The sequence below is a fragment of the Solanum verrucosum genome, unplaced genomic scaffold (assembly GCF_900185275.1).
Source record: "Solanum verrucosum unplaced genomic scaffold, falcon-dt-bn FXZP01000199.1, whole genome shotgun sequence".
NCBI lineage: Eukaryota > Viridiplantae > Streptophyta > Magnoliopsida > Solanales > Solanaceae > Solanum > Solanum verrucosum.
The window spans coordinates 1,541,817-1,559,166 of NW_026020049.1; the positions used below are offsets into that span (position 1 = coordinate 1,541,817).

The following is a 17,350-nucleotide window of genomic DNA, read 5'->3' on the forward strand; positions in this document are numbered from 1 at the left end:
AAATAACTCATTAAGTTAGATATTAGTTTACCTTTTAGAGTTTTCCAACAAGGTTTTCATTATTTTTGTTTAGTTTTTGGCTACTGTTTTACCTATTCTTTATTAATTTGTTTTATTTGTGGATCATATTATTATGTTAAGTGATTAGCTTATAGCTCTTTATTTTATTTATTATGAAGTGATATATACAAGTGTTTAGATAACTTTATTAATTAAATATAAGTTGAGTTGTTGATATACACATATGTGGTTGTGTTATTTTTTTTTTAATTATTTTTTTTCTTCGTTTGTTCACGACTTTGAATTTGTTCTTCTTTTTTTTACCGCACCTTTCTAATTTTTTCATATGTGATTGTTATGGGTTTATTAAATTGGTTGATTCATGTTCTAAGAAGTTACAGAAATTACGTTACTACATTAATATTATTTAATTATTATTGTTTTGTTATGTTGTTAACAGTTTGGTGGTTGTTGTTGTTGTTGTTCTTCTTCTTCTTCTTCTTCTTCTTCTTATTATTATTTTGGTAGGTTCTTGTAGTTTGGATGGTTGTATTTTATCTTATATTGTCATTTAGTTAGTTTCATTTTATGTTATGTCGAAATTCTATTAAAATTGCCCAATGAAAAAATCTCTCCATCGGTTTTGGAGGCCTCCACATTTTAAAAGACGGAAATTTAGTTTAAGTTCATATATTTTGTTTGTTAAAATTGGCCAATGAAGAAATTGCCGTCGATTTCCAAGGTCTCCCATGTTAATAAGACGGGTTTTTATTTTTAAATTAATATTTGATTTATTTATTTTGATTCATATTTATTTATTACTAACACTTTTACTAAGTGTCTTTACAGGTACCCGGAGGTGCTTCCCATTGAAGCTATTCGAATTAGGTTCGAATTATACTCTTATTTATATTGTATATTATTGACGATAGGCAAATTTAGGCCGATTCCTATATTATTGTTTTATCATATTACTTGTGTATATTGCATGTTTATTATATTTGTACATTATTATATTCTCCTCAATTTGAAAAAATAAATTCAATCGGGATCCACATTTGTGGATTTCGAAGGATGTCTAACCCCTTCCCTTCGAAATAACTTGAACCCCTTACCTAGAATCTCTTGGTTTTGTAGATCACTTAATGGTTTCCTAGTTTTTTCCTAAAATTAGGTGGCGACTCCTTTAAAATTTGTTTATTCTTAAAATTCTTTTAAAATTGATTCAATTGTTCATTTTTTGAGTCACCGCGACGTTTCGCCCTATTTGAATAGATTAGGGATGTAAACATGGACTAGACACAGAGAAAGTGAGATTTGACGGACCACCACAATCTAAACCCTCGTGTACAACCTATTGCTCACTACCACTAACTGATCCTCCAGAACCTACAACCTGAGTCTCATCACTATTGTCTGGACCTGCTCTTTCAACTTGTTTCTCGTGACCATTATTTGATCATGCATCTGAGGGGTCAGTATCACTATCATCATCAAGAGGTATAAGGTTTGTTTTAGTAACATTTTTACTAGTAGCTTGTGTACCATCAACTTGTATTTCCCCTGAATATGGATCATCAAACGCCTGCGGTTTGAAAAAAAATTCAACAAAAGTAGCAAGATGAAGGAAGACATCAATGTTAGTCTAAGCTTGACTTGGAGGCACAAAAGGTAATGTGTTTTCATCAAAGACAACATGTCTGGACACATACACTCTCCTTGTTGATGGATGATAACATTGTGTAAGTTGTTATATCCTATCAACACACAAGGGTAGGTCTTTGGACTAAACTTGTTACTATTCTTGATATAGGAAAAACACCTACAATCAAAGACTTTTAGGCTATTGTAATCAGGCTACTCACCATATAACTTAACAAATTGAGCCATCATTTTTAGGACTGAGGAGGATAGTCTATTAATAAGAAAAACTGCAGTGAGAAATGTCTCAACCCATAGAAATAAAGGAAGGTTTGCATGAAGTAGGAGAGTTAATCCAGTCTCAACAATATGTCTAGTTTTCTTTCTGAAACTCCATTTTGTTCAGGTGTGTTAGGACATAAAATATGCCTAACATTACCACAATCTTTCAGATATTTAATGAAGTTTTTTTTTTATGAACTCACCACCTCCATCACACTAGAATATCTTAATCTCTTAAGAAAACTAGTTTCCGCCATTTTCTGAAATTTTACAAATACTTCAAAAAATTCATACTTCCTTTTCAATGGATAAAGTCAAGCTATACTTTGTGTGATCATCTAAAAACATTATATAATATCTCATATGTTGAGAAGATGGGTAGGACCCCACATATCACAATGAATTTTTAATAATGGTTCCTTCTCAATTTTATTTCTTTAGCCAAATGAAAGCTTACAACTTTTGCCCAACCGACAACTACAACAAACAGTGGGCATTTAATTACAACTACTAACATTGATGCAACTATTATTACTCAAAACTTTTAATGACTTCAAACTAGGATGTCCTAATCTAGTATGTCACATGTTGTCTGATGTGTTCCAATCGTATGCAACAATATAAGCATAGAGATTGTTGTCTTTCAAAGCATAGAGTCCACTTATCTTAGATCCATAGGTCAGTAGTATCCTTGTCTTCTTGTCCTTTATAACAAAGTAAATTTCATCAAATTCAAGAGTGCAACAATGATTCTTTGCAAGTTTACTAACTGATAGTAGATTCTTATTAATCTTAAGAACTACAAGAACTTCTTGTAATTTCAAGCTTGATCTAGTTGTGTTCCCAACATGTGTTATGTCTATTTGTGATCCATTCCAAACAATGATTTTATCTGGTCCATTGTAGTGTTTAAGATCAAATAGAATACATGAGTTATCTGTCATATGACTACTTGCTCATGCGTCTACATACAAAGTATCATCAGTAACATATGTATTCTGTAAATTAACAACAACCAATGTTTGTGGCAGTTCATCTGCAGGTTGTTAAGAGTAGTCCCACCTTTAAAAATACTTAAGAGCAATATGATTATTCCTACCACAGATTTAACATGACTTAGTACTATTCATTTTATTGTTTCCACTTAAGAAACTTTGATTGTTATGAGACCTTGTTCCATATTGGTCGTTCTGAGAACCTGCTCCTTGTCCAGCAGGCTTGAAGCCTCTTCCTCTGGAGTTGAAGTTATTGTTTCCTCTTCTTTGAGAGTAGTTTCCTTTTCCCCCACCCTTTTGTACAAAGAATGTCATGTTATAGTTTTGTTGTGGCACCTCTTCTTTATCCTTCCTCATATGAAAACTCTTGAAATCATTAACAAATTGATTAAGAGTGGGATATGGTGCCTTACCTAGCATGATAGTCCCGAAGGTATTCTATTTGAGGCTTAAACCTTTGGCAAAATTGATTACTTTGCTATCTTTATCCACAAGATTGTGAATGGCTGGAAGGCTATCACATATGCCTTCAAATTCCTTAATGTATTCATCAATATTTTTGGTTCCTTGCCTACACTTTACAATTGTTGTTTAAGCTAAAACTCCTTATCTTTTGTTGCTTGAAGATAAGTTGCTTCAAAGAATTCCCATATCTCCTTGGCAGTTGAGCAACCCACAATCGGGTATATACTCCTGTCAAAGTGCTTGAGATCCAACTCCTTAGCAGCACATCTTTCTTCTCCCCATCATCAATGTTGCCACTCTTCTGCATCCTTCTCAGTTGCTACATCTTTCTCAACAGACTTTCAAGTGGAACAACTACCTCTAGTTGGTTCATTCTTAGTGATGAGATAAGTTAGTCTCATCACCTGAATCAACTGCATCATTTGTGTCCTTCATATGAGATCATTTGTTGGCTTAAGTTTAATGAAACATGAGGCAATGAGATGATAAAGGGAAGAGGTGGAAAGAGTATTGGTAGAGGGGTCATTATAGTTTGAACATATGATTACTTTAGATTCAATACTTAGCGAGTGGAAGAGATTATGAGCTTTGATACCATGTTGAAATCTCACGTAAAGAATAAGAAAAATCAAGGATTGTTTTGATGATTAAAATCGTTGAGTACATTCTCCTTATATAGGAGTGATTGTAGAATCCTAGGTTAGCTATATTTAGAGTTCTACTACAATACAAATTTACAAGAGTAGTTAGTGGTTGACTACTACTACTACAATAACACTACCTACAACTATAACTTGTTCTAGTCGACTACTACTAATAAAAGACATAGCAGCCTAGTTGACATTTAGTAGCCTAGTGTGACTCTAACTCTTCAGCAGTTAACAGTTGTACACATTGGTCGTACGAGGTTGTTCAACCCGTTTCATATCTTCAGTTTCCCTTATCTTCAACACTTAGTCGTACCAGGTTGCTCAACTTGTTCCATATCTTCAGTTTCTCTTATCTTTAAAACATAGTACCAGTGAGTTTTCTTTATATTCTTATTTTTGGGTGGATCCCACTAATAATAGCGACGTTATGAGTTTGGAAACACATATTTAGTTCTATTCATGCTTGTATATCATACGTATTTATATATATAATCTAAAGTACTGAGTTCTGCTGAACGTATGGTTAAATTTGTCACTTGTCTTGCACCAAATTCTAATGCTAACTTTAAATATTGAATAATAGGGGAAATCTGGGAAAATATGCAGAGGAAGTACAAAAGTAAGCTATCAAGATCATATGCATGATCACTGAAGGTCTAGGACTTAGTCCTACATATCTAAGCCAAAATGTGAAAGATAGAATAAATGCAATTGCTGTCAATTGTTATCCTCTATGCCCATAACCAAGCCTTGCACTTGGACTTCTACCACATTTAGACTACAGTATCCAACAATCACCCTTCAAAGCTCAAATGGACTAGAAATTTGGACTCACAAAACAATGAATAGAGGCCAGTCCAAAACCTTCATGATATCTTACAAGTTCATGTAGGTGACCATCTTGAAGTACTAAGTAATGGCTTGTACAAATTAAAGGTGTGGTACATAGGGTGACATTGAACTCTCATAAAACAAGAATTTCAGTTTCTAGTTTGCATAGTTTGGGAATGGATGAGAAAATGAAGACAGCTGAAGAACTAATAGTGGATGATGAAAATCCAAAGAGGTATAAAGAAAGTAGCTTTCTAGATTTTCTCAAATTTCTACATGAGAATGATATTGGACAAGGTAGTAGCTTCCTCATGACACTTAAGAAAAACTATATGTTGGCTTAAATATGGAATAAAAAGGAAACAAAGCAATGTGTTGTATAATGACTAATGAGTTTAGTTTTTTTGAACATCATTTTTACTCTTCAATCAAATACTATTCATACAATTACAATTAGATAACATAAGTTATGGGGAGGGTCAAATAGGGGAAAAGAGGAAGAAATCACAAAACGGCCATGAGAGTCATTACGTCAATTCAATGCACGTGTCTTGAAACCACGTATACAAATTCAACTATATCATTTTACGGGCAACCAGTGAGATTTGAATCTTGTATAATGATAACCAATATTTAGTATACAGTACTCCCAGTCTTCTTCTGGTCTATTTATATGTATATCTATTGGGTGTGCTCACCAAACATTTGTTTGCAATCAGACTTGACATATTAAGTTCAAGATTCCTGTATAACTAGTCCACCTTTCCACTTCTTGATTTATGTCACGACCCAAAAATGAACATGATGACACTCGTCTTATCCCACAAAGGCAAGTCAGCCTAAAACCCAATTAATACAATAAATGTGGAAGTAAAACAAGAAAAAGAGACTAACACCATCTAATAATGCTGAAACCAAAATCAACTCAAACAACACCCTAAAATTTGGTTGTCACGTGTATAAGACTCTCATTTTCCAAAGTGAAAAGAGAAAGAGAGATAATTTGGGAGTTAATATCTCAGATGGTCACTCAACTATGCACTCTTCTTTCAGAAAGTCACTCAACTATGTATTTTTCTCTGAGAAAGTCACTCAACTATGTATTTTTCTCTGAGAAAGTCACTCAACTATCCACTCTTTTCTCAGAAAGTCACTCAACTTATTTAATTAAAATTTTCTATTTTTTATATAAAAAACAAAAAATTTAAAAGTACAGAATACTATTAAACCATTTAGTGATCCACCCACTTGACCCAACCCATTAAAAAATATAATATTGACCCATTGTATTGCCTCTTTCTCCTCGTCCTGCGTTTATTTTTGGGAAAATTATCAATTAAGTCATAATACCTAACATAATTAGTCAAAACAACAACACTTTAAAATATTTATTTAAAATGTCAGAATGACAATATTTTTAGAAAATAATATGTATTCAGATTTTATTATTTAAAATTAATTTTATTATGAAAACAGTCCTATATTGGACCAAATTCTAAATCAATAACTGTTTTAAATGAAAAAAAAATTAAACCAATACCCATTAACCTTCCTTCTTCACCTTTTACGTTTCCAGATTCTCTTTCTTCAAGATGCTCACAAATTGTCAAAATATATATTTTAATTCAAGAAATTTTCTCGATTATTAAACGAAATCTCTTTATTAATTCAAGAGATTTCTCGATTGGCAAGGTAATTTCCATTATTTAGTTAGATTTATTTTGATTTGTTGTTTAAAATCACCGATTATGATGTATATTCCGGATTCTATATATTACGGATTTCCAGTCAATATTTTTGATTTTTATGTGATTTTGTTTAGATATTCATCAAATATTTATGTATTTCAGATTTTTATTCTTTTAAACAATTTTTTTCAATACTTTTTGTGATTTTCTTTTAATTTTTCAGATTTTATAGAATCTAGAAATTCATTTATATGTTTATTTTGTTTGATATTTAATACATATATTTTGATAATATCGAAATTTTCTTTTAGGGTTTTAGATTTTGGGAAAAGCATCTGATTGTCTACAATGACAAAATCAATCAGAAATTTATTGGTATTCATTTTTTCATTTGAAATACAAATCATACTTAAATACAACTTGATATTTGAAATACAAACTTAGTAAGACATATTTTGTATTTTATTTGGCTAAAGCAATATGATTTTGATGAATACATAATATATAAAATTGCGACTAATACATCACAAGAAGGGGAATACAAAATTATTGGTATTCATTCTGCGTTTGATATACAAAATGATATTGAAATACAACTTCATATTTGAAATAAAAACTGAGCTAGAAAATACTTTTTGCAAATTTAAAGTGAAATAATAATATAACAAAACTGGATATTGAAATATAAATACAATTTTTTTAATACAACTTATTCTATGTATTATGTATTCATCGCAACTGTATTTTTCATTATCATTTCGATTTACAACTAATTTGTATTTATATTTTGGTATATACTTCACAACTCCCTTTATTTTTGTACTTGAACTAGTATGCAAAAGAGTTGTATTCATCATAAATCAATACCAATAATTTTTGTATTTTAAGTTTGTTATACATATCATTAGGTATTTGAATACATTTCGGATGAACACATATTCAAAGAAGTTCAAACATTTAAATATCCAAAATAGAGGGCATTAGAATTTTTCCAACACTTTCATATCCTCATATGAGATATAAAATACAAACTACTGTTTTCAAAAAAAATAAATTGAAATTCTTAAGAACAAAGGAAAAATGACAACATATGCTCTTTCAAAAACGTAATTGATGTTAAATTTTAATTTTTTTATACCTTTTTTGAAATTTTCTGTTCCATGATTTTCTCTATTATGTTATTAATTATTTGTATTCTCTCAAATTAATCAAAATAAAACAAATACATAACTCAGCCCTTAACAAATTAAAATATTGACATTTTAAATAAATAGTGAAACTATTGCTAAGGAGTCCCATTAAAAACTAAAATATTGTTGTTTTGAAAATTTTTCCTTTATTTTTTCCTGATTTTCCATTGTTGTTTTCATGGTGGTATTGAGGTATTCACCTTCTGGGTTTTCTTTATTTATTATTTTTTCTGAATACCCATTTCAAATTTTTAAGTTTGTTTTAGCTCTAGGAATGAGGTAAGAGTAGTGAAAATGATTCATTCTTTCTTGTTTTATTCATTGCTTCTTTGCTACTCTTACATTGCTTCAGATAGATCTATTAATGATTTGTAAGATCAGTGTTTAATCCTCCTTGGGGAATTTGGAGTTTCTTGTGCCCACCAGGTGTTTGTTAAAATGGGACTATGGGTGCATTTGGTTCTAGCTTTTGTGTTGTCCTGTTTCTTGATTAAAGAGGCAAATGCTACTTTTACTCCTGCTGATAAATATTTGATTGCTTGTGGATCTTCCAAAAATGTAACCTTTCTTGGTCAGATTTTTGTTCCTGACACACACCATTCTTCAGTTGTTTTGGAAAGTGAAGAAAATTCTATTTCTGCTCGAGAACTAGAAAGAAAAAAACGCACAGGAGAACGAGAAAGAGTCAATAAAATGGGTCAATATTATATTTTTGGTCGGATCAAGCAGATTGGGTCATTAAATGGTTTAAATGAATATTTTAAAAAAAATAAAAATTTGTTCTTAAATAAAAAATTTATATCAGCAAATCTTAATTAAAATATTAATTTAATAGGTTGAGTGATTTTTGAGATAAAATTTAAAGTTGAGTGACTTTTTGAGAAAAAAGTGAGTAGTTGAGTGACTTTCTGAGAGAAGAATGCATAGTTGAGTGACCATGTGAGATATTAACTCCATAATTTGGAGTCAACAAGCGTTAAACTATCTTCTGAATCAGTTGAGTGACCATGTGAGATATTAACTCCATAATTTGGAGTCAACAAGCGTTAAACTGTCTTCTGAATCAGGACAATCTATGCTCCATCACCTAACCAACATAACAATTTAAAATAGTTTCTCTTTGTCCATAATCTCAACAAACGTTATGTATAATTCCCTTATGTAGGCTACTAACATTTTATATAATAAAGTTAGGTAATCTAATTACAAAGCTCCCTGTCTTGCGTGACACAAACTTAATATACATATATATTCATTTCTTCTAATTATGGCAAAGCTTCTACTGGTTTATGTCATGGTAATTCTTGCTCTTATATACTCAGGTTCAGCCACTAACTACATGGTGGGTGATAATTCTGGCTGGGATATTAGTACTGATCTTGATACATGGTTACTAGGCAAACGATTTCTCGTTAGGGATGTTCTTCGTAAGTATATCATCTTATCTCTAAATACACATTTATAAATCAAGACTTAAACTCTCCTCAAATCCTTAGTTACATGGATTGACTCATCTTTTTTGCAGTGTTCCAATTTTCGACGTATCATAGTGTGTATGAGGTAAGAAAGGAGAATTTCGATAGGTGCAACATAACAAATAAAGTAAAATCGAGCAGTAAAGGCAATACAAGTTTCCCAATAACAGTGCCAGGGGACAGTTACTTCATTTGTGGGAACAGGTTACATTGCCTTGGAGGGATGAAACTTCGTGTAAATGTAGAAGATAATATTAACAAGATGGCTTCTCCAGCAGCACTGCCAGTACCTCAGGCCGGAGCCTCTCATTTTCCTACACATTCTTCTAAGACCAACAACCCTTCAACTATTGTTCCTCGTTTGACTAATTTGCCCAACCAAGTTGGTTTAGATTCTGTACTTATCGCAACACTTGGGTTTCCCATTGATTCATTTATATCAATATGTCCAACATTAGAACTGATACAACAGGGCTAGTATAGTTACTATTATGTGGATTGAAGATTGACAAGATTGAAAAATGCGCCTCGTTTATCCTTAAGGTAAGAATAGGTTCCTTTCTCCAAAATCTTCCCCTCTGAAATAAAAGCAATGGAGTCTAAATTCCTGATAGTGTTAAGGCGATGTGCCACAACCACTGTCGTTCTTCCAACCATTAGTTGATCCAAGGCTTCCTGCACAATTTGCTCTGACTGAACATCCAGAGCACTCGTTGCTTCGTCTAGAAGTAGTATACTTGGGTTACGTATTATTGCCCGTGCTATAGCAATTCTTTGCTTTTGCCCTCCTGAAATTGTCACACCTCTATCACCACATTCCGTCTCGTATCCATTTTTAAGTGACCTACATTAAACATGTCGTATTAGTCTGTTTGGTCAAACTTCTAAAATTAAGTACGATTTGGTAATAACTAAAAAGCATATGTACTTACGAAATGAATTCATGTGCATTAGCAGCTTTTGCAGCTTCCACTACCTCATTTTCAGATGCATTAAGTTTGCCAAACAAAATGTTTTCACGGATAGTGCCTGAATATATCACTGGTTCTTGACTTACAAGGGCCATGTTCCTTCTATACCATCCTAAATCGAGTAATCGAATGTCCATCCCATCGATTTTCAGTGATCCTTTATCTGCATCGTAAAATCTTTGAATCAACGCAATTACTGTTGATTTTCCGCATCCACTTTTCCCAACCAGTCCAATGCTAGTGCCTGCTTTCACCTCCAGGCTGAATTCGTGCAACACTAGCCTGTCAGGCCGACTTGGATATGTAAAATCAACCTTTTTCATCTCTATTCGACCGGTCATTTTGGTACCTATGCTGTTATTCTTTGCCTAGTTTTGTAAAATATGTTACAATATTAGCTCAAATGATATGAATTGAAGTGAACATTTAAAAAGGATTTAGAGAAGGCCATTTGTCTTATTACCTCATGCGATCCTTCAATCAGTGATTTTCGATCAAGAATGGAAAAAATCGAAGCAACTACTGTTGATCCCTTGGCAAGATCAGAAGTCATGCTTCCAGCTTCAGCTATTACCTTTCCAGTACTGACTAATATAAAGAAAGTCTTGAAGACATCAGCAGCTGATATTTCTCCAGCATTAACTAACTTTCCGCCATACCAAAAATCCAGGGCCCAACAAATGAATGTTAGGCCTTGTGCTGATCCTATACCGATACCAGCTAACCAAGATTTCTTCCTAGCCTCTTTCCTTGGCTCATCCTGTGCCTCATCAAAGATGTCAAGAACCTTATGTATGCTCCCAAATGACGTCACGATCCTATGATTGTAAACAGCCTCTACAGCAATTTGAGTGCTACGACATTGTGCCTTAACAAATTTAGCTGTCATAGTGGATAGTAAGATTTTTCGTGTGTAAAAGCAGAGAATCGTGAGTGGTTGAACAACGATCATAACTAGTGCAAGTTTCCAAGCCACAATTAGCCCCATTACCATAGCAACAGTGACAGCTGAAGTGCTTTGGACTAAGAGTGAAACTCTATCAGCAACAAGAGATTTCACCATGGCTGCTTCATTGCTCAATCGACAACATAAAGCTCCACTTGAGTTCTGTTCCTCATCAAACCAGGCTGCTTCGAAGCTCAAAATCTTCTCGAGCATTTGCAGTCTTATTCTTCTGGTCAGGCGTTCTCCCATGTAAGCGAAATTGTAATGTTGGCATAGATTGAGAACAACTGAGACAAGGCAAAGGATGATGAAAATCATACAGTATTTCTGAATTCTAGATTGCATTTCCTCGTGACTTGGCGAGTAAAAAGCAGAAATCATGCCACCTATGGTTAGTGCATAGACAGGTTGCACTGAACCAAATGCAATGGCTGATAAGATTCCAATAATTCCTTGCTTCCATTCAGGTAAGTTTAACGAAAGGAGCCGAGTGAAGGAAGGGGGAGGATGAGGTGAAGCTTGTATGGGGCAATCCTCAATGAGCAAGGGTGAGGCGGTTACAGCCGGACTTGCTCTCATTCCTGCACTGCTCCTTGCTACTGAAGAAATACGAGGTTCAGCGCTTTGTTCTTGATCGATAGAGCTGAATTGTCTTTGAAGTTTTGCTAGTCTTGCATACTGCCCATCTTTCTCCATAAGCTCATTGTGTGCCCCTAGTTCACTAATGCAACCATTACTTACTACTGCAATGAGGTCTGCATTTCTTACTGTTGATAGCTTATGGGCAACAACCTGATCATCAAATTCATTGAAAGGGACCTTGTTATATATCTTTCTACATTTCTTTTTATCATTGAAAGTAAGAGAAGAACGAGGTTGATTGCTCAAATGTTCACTCGATTAATAGTCATTATATCAAAAAGTCACTTCTCTTCTTGATTCCGCTTTTCTTCAACCAAAAAAGTGTCTTTCTAAGATAATACAACTATTAGTCGAGTGAGCATCTGAGAAATCAACTCGAGGAGAAAGATTACCAGTGTGGTTCTCCCAACGATAGCTTGATCCAAGGCATTTTGAACAAGTGTTTCTGATTCAGAATCAAGTGCACTTGTGGCTTCATCAAGCAGAAGAATCACAGGATTCTTTATAATGGCTCGAGCAATCGCAATTCTCTGCTTTTGACCACCTGATAGAAGAGCTCCTCTTTCACCAATCTGTCACAATTAATCATGTTAGAACCGCGTATAACAAATGTACGTACCTAGTACTATAATGTCACAAGATCATGAACTGACCTTGGTCTCATATCCATCTGGAAGTTGCGTGATGAAATTATGAGCATTCGCGGTCATTGCTGCAGCCACAACTTCATCCATAGTTGCATCAACTTTCCCAAACATTATATTCTCCCTAATAGATGTCCCAAATAATGCATTTTCTTGACTTACTAACCCCATTTTCCCTCTCAACCATTTCAACTGCAACGACTTTATTTCTACTCTATCAATACATATAGCTCCTGCATTAGCATCATAAAACCGTTGAATCAGGGCAATGACAGTGGATTTTCCACTTCCACTTGATCCAACAAGGGCTACTGTTTTGCCTGCTTCAATTTTAAGATTGAAGTCCTTGAGGACAACGGTATCTGGGCGAGAAGGATATGTAAACTTGACATTCCTGAATTCAACCTCTCCTCTAATATCTTCGAGCACGAGTCCCCTTGTGTCTTCACCATCAATTTCTGGTACGCGATCAATCCTATCAAATATTCTCGAGGCAGCAACAGAAGCTTCAGTGAAGTATTTCACCTCAGGCAGAGCCATCCCAAGTGATCTACATAACATTTACCAGTTATTTTTCTATTTATAAAACATTTGTATCTTAGCAACCTTTGGATTAAAAACCGAAGTTAAAATGTAAGTCTCTGAATAGAGAAATACAGATCAAATGCAGCCATATATCTTTTAAACAAATAAAAGCAATTAGTAAGACATAGTTATATAGTGAAATTAATTTGATAAGTGAGATCAAAATTATATATGCTATTCCAATCATTCATGACATTTTACATAGATTATCTAATGGGGAAAACAAATGGTGCTAGTATGACTAGTCCAATTTTCATATTTCAACGAAATACTCAAATGGTTACTATTGAAAAAACAGGAATTAGCGATAGTCAAATTTTATAGATAAACAACAAAATTGGTGGCTAATCCTATTTAGTGACGAATTACCAATGGATTATCACAAAAAAAAAATTAGTTATGATTAAATAAGCGACGAAATTCGTAGTTAATTTTAGTTTTTTTCTTGTAGTAGAGCTTGTCTGAAATTTGATCTTCTCAAAATGAGTTGGAAGAACTTGACAAGATTTAATAGAGTATACGCAGGACACCACATAGGACATAAATCACCATGTAGGATGCCATGTAGGAAGTGTGTCTATTTGTTCAACTTTATACAAGTTTAAGTACCTACTTGTGCACACCCAAAGTTAGAGGGTATAAATGTAAAATAAGGTCAAGTTAAAGAGCACATTGATGCATTACGTCTATATTTTATTTAGACAATTGAATTATAGTTAATTCTAATTGAGCACCTAAACACATAATAAAACATTCCTATTAGACATCTTCGACGACTCAAATTCTGGAAAAAGCATTTGCATGTGTTCTCGAGAGCTCATTACATTAATAAGTTAACCACATAAAATATGTCACCATCTTTGATTATACACACCTCAATTGGAACAAGCCTGCAACTTTACAACTTAATGAGGCTAATGCATATGACTAAAGGAGGTGAAATATGTTAAGTGGTTAACTTATCTACATAATGGATAGTTGAGAACCCACAGAAAAACATTTCTCAAAATTTAAACTAAAAATGTCTAATAGGAACACTTTATCAGATATTTAGATAGTTGAAATGTCTAAATGAAACACATTAACAAGTTTAAGAGGTTGTCGATGTATCGGAGTAAAAAGGCACTTACAATCCACCCAAGACAAATGAAACTCCAGCTGCATAAATTCTACCACCACTTTCTCCATTATGCATAATCAAATGACTTCCATACCAAGCAAGTAAAGCCCATATAGCAAAAGACAACCCTGTGCTACCAACAGCAAGACCTTTTGCAATTCCTTGTTTCATTCCCAACTTTATTGTTCCATCAAGAATCAATGAGTATCTTTCAATCACACTCTTCTCAGCAGTAAATGAATATATTGTTTTAATAGAGCTAAGTGCTTGCTCTACAATAGCATTTGCTTTGCTATATTCTTTGAAGGATTTTCCAGATAAATAGAGTAGATATTTACCATAGATTAAACCAGGGATTATGAGGAGAAATATTGTTGGTAAGGCAACTATAGCCAATTTCCATGAGAAGTAGGCTGAAAATACAATTCCTGAGATGAAAACTGTTGTGTGCATAACAAATAGAGGTACCTGCATATATATGACTATAAAAGTTACCAAAACAGTTTTTCTAGTATGACCAAAAGTCATTGTTCTTTTGTATTGATTTCTCATATGGTCACTCAACTAATACTTTTTTCGTTTCAGTTTGTTTGTCTGATTTTGACTTTGTACTATTGATATAAGAAACTAAAGAAGAAGACTTTTGAATCTTGTGGTCTTAGAAGATATGTAGAGTGTACCAAAATATCTATTAATTTTGTGGACATGCATGTCTGGTGGAAAGTTGAAATTAAAGAATAATAATTAAAGAATTACCAAAAAAGGAAATAGACATTCTTTTTGAAAAACAGACTTAAAAGGAAAGTAAAATAAACAAATTGAAACGACAAAGAATAATTGCTACTTACTATCTTGTTAGAAAGTCACTTTCTTTGTTGAAGAACATTGGAATCAACAAGAAATTATGTGACTTTGTGAGATAATAATTATTACTCTTTCCGTCCCATTTTATGTGACACCCTTTTCTTTTTAGTTCGTTTAAAAAAGAACAATACCTTACCATAATTAGAAATAATTTAACTTTAAAATTCTTCTTTTATCCTAATGAAACTATTTACAGCCACACAAATATTTAAGAATTGTTTTAGACCATAAATTTTAAAAGTCTTTTAAATTTTTTTAAACATCATGTCAAATCAAACAGTACTGTCATATAAAATGAGACGAAAGAAGTAATTGAGTAGAAATAATCTTGAAATTTTTAGGTTCATATGAAGGAATTGAAGCAAGGTGAATATATAAATGTTTACCTTTTCACTAAGAACTTCTTGTATGAGAGAAGTATCTTTAGAAATACCATTAGTAATTTCAGAAGTGGTAGCTTCTTGTGAATCAAAGAAACCAACTTCTTGCCTAAGAATAGCTTCCAAATACTTGTACCTTATTTTTAACACTTGCCTCTCACTTGTTTTGCTCCAACAGTAACCTTCTGCAAAAATTAATTAACTAATTTCTTCATGATGAGGATTTTAGGGTTTGATAAATATGTTAGGGTTTCACCTAATTTTCTTATCATATTTTTTTAAGTAAGGCCAAAAAGTTTACCCTAATTATTTTTATTTAATCTTTCATATTATTTGAGTAAACTCTTTTAGAAAAAAAAAAATTGAATATCCTTCCTTCTTACACAATAGCATCTAGGGGAGATTAATCTCTCCATAGATATATTTATATTTTTTTATATATATTAACTTTATCATAGGTAGGTCTAGAAGTTTTCTGATTTATGGTTGTTCAATATGTGAAATTATCACCTTCCGCATGATGTCCTATTATTTCGATCTATGAACTTAGCAACCAAAAAAGTGTAGTAGAGATATATAGAAACTTACCCATAAAGGCCACAACCATGACTCCCAATCCCAAGAGTACAAAATACAAACTACACTGTAGATAATATTACCAGCAAAATGCAAATATATTAGCAAAAAAAAAGACACACACATATAGAGAGAGAGAGAGATAAAAATGAGTATTAAAGGGTTTAATTAAATGCTAACCTTTTCAATTTGTTCCATGAAATTGTGATTATTTTGTTGAGTTTTACCATAACCCAAGCTATTAAAAAGTTGGCTAACATATACCAACAAACAATTTGTTGATATACCATCTCCAATGGCTCCAATTGTACCCAAAAACATTAATAAAATGTCTTTTCCATCAGCATATCGAAAAATAATACCTATTGAATTTTTATTTTTATTTTCGAACGCCTTTTCGGATGAAGAACTCATTCTTTTTTCTGCAACCAAAAAAGGAAAAAAGACTTTGAATTCCTAATTCTGAGCAAGAAGGAAATACTAACTAACAATATTTATAATATGATTGATTTCCTAACTCATAATAATATCTACTTAAAATAATATAAAGAGAGTTTTGTTTGTTGCATGAAAATCTTTAATTTAAAAAATGACCCATTAATCCACCAACACACTTTTTGGAGTGTTCCAACAAAGTTGATTATGACTAATAATGTTCTTAATTAATTATTAATTGCCTTTTTATATGGTTCATAATGATTCTTTATCATATCTTTATTTATTTTTTCTTTTGATTTGATTTGGTAAAATATCATAGAGCCTAGCTAGGCTGGTCACTTTTTTTTCCGACCCTATTGTTGATGTAATACAATTAAACAAGAAGGGCCATAAATAATTAACTTTGCAAAAGGAAGTGGAAGAAAATATTAACAAAAAGAAAAAATGACAAACTATAATTGGGGAAGCATGCAAATGATTATTTTTAGGTTTCTATCGTTTCAGTTAACACTTTTATGGTCATCTTTGTGCTTCTTTGCTTTTGTTGGTTTGTTGTCCAATTTGCAAGTAATAAGGGGTCACTGGTTAGAGTTATGCATGTATTAGTAATGTAGAAATTAGTGAGATTAGTTATAAGTAAATATATGTATTTTTAATGATATTAGTTTTGTAGGATTGTAGGAGTTAGTTATTCATGTACTCCTATTAGTTATTTCACCATTTATCCTATATAAAATAATATATAGATTCTTTCATAATTACTTACATATGTATTAGTTATGCACGTTTGTAAATTGTCAATCAAATGTCGTATTAATTTTATACATGAATAACTTATTTCTTATCTATCTACCAAATGTCGTATAAGTTATACGAAAATTAATACGTGAATAATGTGTTTTTTATCCAACTACCAAACGATCCATAAATGCTCCCTCAATTCACTTTTACTTGTTCACTATATTAA

At 32.5% G+C, this 17,350-nt stretch overlaps 2 protein-coding genes and 1 pseudogene across 2 annotated transcripts; 2 read left to right on the top strand and 1 right to left on the bottom strand.

Annotated features, from left to right (window-relative positions):
* Positions 1–5,208, top strand: part of LOC125823117 (flavanone 3-dioxygenase 3-like) — a 60,979-nt pseudogene extending 55,771 nt beyond the window's left edge.
* A 3,801-nt stretch (positions 5,209–9,009) lies between these two features.
* On the top strand, positions 9,010–9,695 carry LOC125823118 (blue copper protein-like). Its single transcript, XM_049502543.1, has 2 exons — positions 9,010–9,169; positions 9,268–9,695. The coding sequence occupies exons 1-2, from the start codon at positions 9,010–9,012 to the stop codon at positions 9,693–9,695; spliced, it is 588 nt and encodes a 195-aa protein (XP_049358500.1).
* Positions 9,696–9,706: 11 nt separating this feature from the next.
* Positions 9,707–16,359, bottom strand: LOC125823155 (putative ABC transporter B family member 8). The gene is made up of 9 exons (XM_049502578.1): positions 16,126–16,359; positions 15,958–16,012; positions 15,376–15,554; positions 14,136–14,593; positions 12,430–12,970; positions 12,169–12,348; positions 10,652–11,926; positions 10,150–10,556; positions 9,707–10,061 (listed from the first exon to the last, which is right to left on the bottom strand). The coding sequence occupies exons 1-9, from the start codon at positions 16,357–16,359 to the stop codon at positions 9,707–9,709; spliced, it is 3,684 nt and encodes a 1,227-aa protein (XP_049358535.1).
* Positions 16,360–17,350: the final 991 nt, after the last annotated feature.

Excerpts from the sequence above, each read along its gene's own strand:
- LOC125823118 (XM_049502543.1), top strand. The coding sequence starts at position 9,010 with ATGGCAAAGCTTCTACTGGTTTATGTCATGGTAATTCTTGCTCTTATA. Across the intron at positions 9,170-9,267 it reads TCTCGTTAGGGATGTTCTTC|TGTTCCAATTTTCGACGTAT; the intron begins GTAAGTATATCA and ends TCTTTTTTGCAG.
- LOC125823155 (XM_049502578.1), bottom strand. The coding sequence starts at position 16,359 with ATGAGTTCTTCATCCGAAAAGGCGTTCGAAAATAAAAATAAAAATTCA. Across the intron at positions 15,555-15,957 it reads CATGGTTGTGGCCTTTATGG|AAGGTTACTGTTGGAGCAAA; the intron begins GTAAGTTTCTAT and ends TAATTTTTGCAG. Across the intron at positions 11,927-12,168 it reads TCGTTGGGAGAACCACACTG|GTTGTTGCCCATAAGCTATC; the intron begins GTAATCTTTCTC and ends TTTGATGATCAG.